The sequence below is a fragment of the Toxorhynchites rutilus genome, chromosome 2, assembly GCF_029784135.1.
Source record: "Toxorhynchites rutilus septentrionalis strain SRP chromosome 2, ASM2978413v1, whole genome shotgun sequence".
NCBI classification, from domain to species: domain Eukaryota; kingdom Metazoa; phylum Arthropoda; class Insecta; order Diptera; family Culicidae; genus Toxorhynchites; species Toxorhynchites rutilus.
The window spans coordinates 1,837,025-1,842,491 of NC_073745.1; the positions used below are offsets into that span (position 1 = coordinate 1,837,025).

General features: G+C 38.9%; 1 protein-coding gene across 1 annotated transcript; it reads left to right on the plus strand.

Moving 5' to 3' along the window:
* The first annotated feature begins 3,399 nt into the window (after nt 1-3,399).
* LOC129768315 (mitochondrial import receptor subunit TOM20 homolog) lies at nt 3,400-4,899 on the plus strand. The gene is made up of 4 exons (XM_055769871.1): nt 3,400-3,671; nt 3,812-3,896; nt 4,330-4,450; nt 4,511-4,899. The coding sequence occupies exons 1-4, from the start codon at nt 3,545-3,547 to the stop codon at nt 4,640-4,642; spliced, it is 465 nt and encodes a 154-aa protein (XP_055625846.1). The 5' UTR covers nt 3,400-3,544; the 3' UTR covers nt 4,643-4,899.
* Nucleotides 4,900-5,467: the final 568 nt, after the last annotated feature.

The following is a 5,467-nucleotide window of genomic DNA, read 5'->3' on the forward strand; positions in this document are numbered from 1 at the left end:
GTGGGTAGTAAGGCAACGTAGCCTAACGCGAGGTTTTTCCCCGAGCAAATAACAGAGCGTATGCCGAGCCTGAGGCATTTTTTAAGGGAGCTTCTTCCGTTCCACTGAGCACTGAACCCTCAGTTACAACACTGAAATGTGCGGAACTATCATAACTAGTCAACCACACCGAAGATAATTTTTTCATTCACGATAATGAAGAGTGACGATGATAAGATAAAATATTTCCTCGCACTACCAATTACGCATATAAAGTTGGGTAGGACTGCATCGTACAAAAATCTACACACGGAATTTTATATTGCGCTTCGATAAGGATGACTGTCGTAAAGTGGAGAAAAGTAATTCTCAAAATTCGCTGGCTTGCCCAAAGGTAATCCGAAGTTCGATGACGTGGTCTGAATATGATCTGTCGTCATGGGTACCATATTATTGCCGACCAACAGCAGATTCTGTTAGTTACTTGTTCATTTTGGCTTAAAGTCTTTACAACATGGCCTGATTCACAATTTTCCTCCAACTAACTCGGTTCGTGACTGTCTCTCTCTACAATTCCGCAGGCACCATGCCCGTGCTCACCACTTCACCCGTGTTCCACTTGGTCTATCCTCCTTGCTCGCTGTGATCCTTGTCTCGTATCAGTCACATTTCCGATGAACACAATTTTTGCAGGGTAGTTGTCCGGCATTCTTGCAACATGTCCTGATCAGCGTATTGTTCCAGGTAAATAGGATAAATAACCACATCTTTCTACTCCTCCGAAAGCTGTTCTGGTTTCTCAAAAGAACCTTGATGCAGACCATTAGCCAACTTTTCCGGGCCCATCTTGATATATTCCACTAGGATACTAACTTTTCCAGTTGATTTGTTGTTTTTCAGCTGTTTGATGACATTCTTAACTTTATGGATCGATAACTAGATTATTCATGGCACCAACCTAATCGCTTCCATTGTTATCTCGTTATCCTCTGCCTGTACGCCACTCGTCCCGTTGTCTTTGTTTCAGGTGTCCTAGGATGTTCTCTGCTACGCTGTTGATGGCTGTCTTGACCATGTTTCAGCAGTCCTCAAGACGAGCTTGGTTAAGTTCGTCCGCAGCATCGAGTGAATGCGTGTTCTTTCGGTGACATCTGCTTGTTTCAATCGCGTAAGATTTTATCGTCGCGAGCATCGGTCCCGAATGTTGAGTTTTAGGCGTATCTTAACCCACACTAGGTAGTGGCCCGAACGTCGCTAGGTAGTGGTCTAAGTAGTGGAACCTTCACTAGGTAGTAGTCCAGCTATGGGTTGATGGGCCACCACTCAATAACACGCTTCTACGTATTGCCCATCACAATGAAAGCAGTGCCGAGTCTCTCCAGCATACATCCGGTAGCACTACGTTGTTAAACCTAAAAAATCGACGGCTTGTATCCGAGACACGACCGCTTAGGACATAGGACTACGCAATCTTTTTTTAAAATTTGTTGGTTTATTATTTCAAATATTATTTGCGAATACGTCGAAATTTCATAAATAACTCTTTAATAAAAAGTTCCGGGGACTCTGAAAGGGTTTAATGGCTTGCGTGGCTTTGTAGAATCATTTCGAGAAGCAACGATTCTTTCTTGCCTTTGCGGGAACAATACACTAACTGGTCATATGTCGCAATTTGTTTTTTATATCAATGCACGCATTGCACTGAGTATTTAACGAGAGGCCATACAACAAGCATCAAACACGCGTCTAAGAGATGCACACAGTTGCAGCGATAAACTTCAAGTGAATATTCGCTAGCGTTCACAGCTCGAGGGGAAACATAAAACACAAAACGAGCAGAATAAGCGTCCTTTGTTGATTCGGGCACAGAAATATTCTGAGAATTTTACTTCTTCTTCTTCTTCTCCTGCCTCTTCTTCTTGAATCAAAGAGACTTTAAACTCATAGAGTTCATTCGTCTCTCCAAGAATTTTCCTCAGAGGAGATGCAATACTTATACGCTAGCGACAGCTTACTTACTTCGCAAATTTTCTCTTTTCGCTATTCCCCTTCGTTGTTTCTATTCTTCTTCTTCTTCTTCTTCTTCTTTTCCTTTGTTTACGGAGACTTGAAATCCAACGGTTCATTCGTCTCCGACTGTTTCTATTCTAGTGGCTGCAAAATTGCTCGTTATTGACAGCTCTGTTTGGGAAAGCACACAAGTGGATAGAACAAATGTATGGGGAAATTGGAATGCTCCCAATTTTCATCAATTTAAACCATATAAAGACTATGGGATTGTAGCGGAAATTTTCTAAGATTATATGCTATACATCATATAATCTTAGAAAATTTCCGCTTCGATTGGTATGCAAATCGTTAAAATCCATTCGCAGCAAAAAATAGTTATTAACGTTAATTTTATTTCATAAAAATGTGAACTGTTTTCTGATTTGGCACCCTTAATGTAAGACGTAGTCCTACGTCAAAAGACAATTCCACAATTCCTAGAAACACTCTCGAATTTCCAATCGTTAGTTCATTTTCGTTCGATTTCGATTAGTACGATTCAAATCTTCTTGTGTATCGTTCGTAACTTGCGGTTCCTGTAGTGCGGCTGGCAAGGCCTGCAACCAACCCCACTATCTCGCAGGAGGACCATTGTGTCTGTTGTATGTCTCGAGTACCACCAGGACTGGTCAAAGAAGCCTATCTTGAATGGTGGTAATTTTGGTAATTTTTTGGAATACGCATGAGCTCAATGCAAGTCGGAAGAAATTTCTTTAACGATTCCTTAAACGACCAAACCACCAGTACGATATGTGTGACGCTATTAATTCGCATACAGGAGCTGTTTTCGGGCTTTTGTGGCTCTTCTTGGACTGACAATACATAATACAATTCACTATTTCTACCGCACACGAAACATACTTCTTTTATTCGTTAAATTGTTCGCTTGTTTTGACTATCTTCTTATGTGGAAAAATAAAAATACCTACGTGAAATTTTTGTTTAATAATCAAAAAAATATATCGTAAGAACTATTTTGAGTAATGAGCTTTTGAAATCTCTTAAACTTTACGTTACATACCCGTTTTGGGTGGCACCCATATATAAAAATTTTAAGATGTAATTCGCGAATTATATACAATCGTTTTTTGAAGTCGATAAAAATATTTGTTTACGTTTTCGTTTGTATGATTTTGAAAATAATCGAAAAACGAGTAGTATTTGTAAAAACCTTAGAGAGGCGTCATTTGCTAGAAAAATATACATCTAAAAAAAAACACTTCACAGAATATATCACTTTCTTATTTATCAGTCGATATTTTTAATCGGGCTAGCTGTTGTTTTTATCGTGAAACACGGAGCACATATTTTTTTCGCATTGGGCTTTCGTTGTCAGCGACAACACGAGGCGACGGCTGTCAAAGTTACATACAAATCGGTGAAAAAAAAGTGTAGTGTTACGCGAGTGAGAGTTGATCGTAGTTCGATTTTCGGAGGAAAGAAAAAATATTTTCTGTTTCCTTCGCGGTTTAGCCCTTGGATATCATTCGCTTGTGGTTGGAAACGACTCGGAATAATGGAGATCAGCAAAACAACGATTGGAATAGCGGCCGGTGTAGCCGGAACGCTATTCCTCGGTTATTGCCTTTACTTCGATCAGAAGCGCCGCAAAGATCCGGACTTCAAGAAGAAATTGCGTGAGAGTGAGTTGAGATAATAGAATTATTTCATCCTCTTGTTTGCTCGAGAGTGATAATGTTACAGGGAGTGATGTTGGTTTCTAACGGTGATTCTTTTTTTTTTGTTTCTGCACCATGTCCGGTCATTTGAATGATATTTACAGGGAGGAAAGCGAAGAAAGCGGCCTCGGCTGCTGGAGGACCACGGTCCAATATGCCCAACATGGCTGATCATGAAGAAGTGCAGAGGTAAGTTTTGCGACTTATCAAATTCGATATGCGGGACGAAGAAGTCCTTCTATTGATTTTTCCTCCACACTTCCCCTTTCCTTGAAAACTTGTTATGTTTTTGAGCGTTTATGTAATCATGTTTTCTAAGAACGGAAAGAGTGCACAGCAAAAACTTAAATTGATCAGTATACCATGGCGTTGGCGATGAGACTTGCATTCGTTTTACCATCAATATATAGCTAATATTTATCGTCATACTGATTGTGTAGATTATATTCTGTTTATAGTTGTCTTTCGATAATTTGAAGTGTATAGCATTTTCGATCGATCAAAAAAGTTTTTCGACTGCTTTACAAGACACTTACTCTTATTTCTGATTCATTAGAATTGTAGTATATTCACTGAAGTATGAATCATATTTTATTTACTCTCCTCTATTGCCTGTTTTTAGATTCTTCCTACAGGAAATCCAAATGGGCGAAGCCCTCATCTCGTCCGGTGACATTGAGAATGGCGTGGAACATTTGGCCAATGCAGTTATCGTGTGTGGCCAACCTGCACAACTTCTACAAGTAAGACCTATCTAGTTCACTATCGATAATGCGGATAATTGCTCTCGGTTTATTTTATAGGTCCTCCAACAAACCTTACCAGCCCAAGTGTTCACACTGCTTATCAGTCGCATGCGACAGTACGGAAATCAGAGCAGTGGAGGCGAAAGTGAGCGCGCCAAACTGCAGGACCTGAATGATGATCTGGAATAGTTTGCGAATACAACTGTTGCGGATTACTAAATGGTGATACCAAAAATCTGGCAATAGCGCATGCAGTTGAATGTACCGATAGCATAGAGAGAACAGCAATAACAAAATGAAAAGTCCTTCTAGATGGATACAAAACAGAAGATAAATCCATTACAATGAAGATGAATTTGAGCAAAGAATGAAACAGGCTCCTGTATGAATATGTTTTGTTCTTTCTCCACCCAATACATTCAAAATCCTCACGTTAGAAAACCAAACATTTTTGTTTCATTTTACATATTCTGTGCTTGAATTTTTGCTGATATTGAGCTCATGCTCATTTCTTCTTCGATGTTTCGAAATATATGTTCATGCAGTTCCTCAAATCAACGAATGACGGTCTCTACCAACAACATCGAATGTGAAGGGAATTTGCATACATTTCTATTTGGAAAAAGTTAGTGATTCACAGAAATATAATAGCTTATATTGTAACAAAAAAGTGTTGAAATTTTACTGAACAAAGATTCAATAAAACGGGTTTTAATAATAAAAGAAAATCAGACATTTCTTTCGCAAAATGAATTCTAAGATGCGAATTTAAACCCGAATCCAAAATATGAGCACATACTTTTCCATGGCCATCAAATTGCGTTAAAGTGGAAATGTTGTATGCTATTATTCCATGAGGTTTATACAATGCCGCGACATCTATACGTGACATTTGAACAAACTTCCATTTGACTCATGCCATCTGGCTCTAAAAACCTTAAAAAGGGAATTTCTTTTGCTCTATTTTAAAAAAATTGGTTATAAAAGTTGTTAATTTATCAATGGAAAACTGCT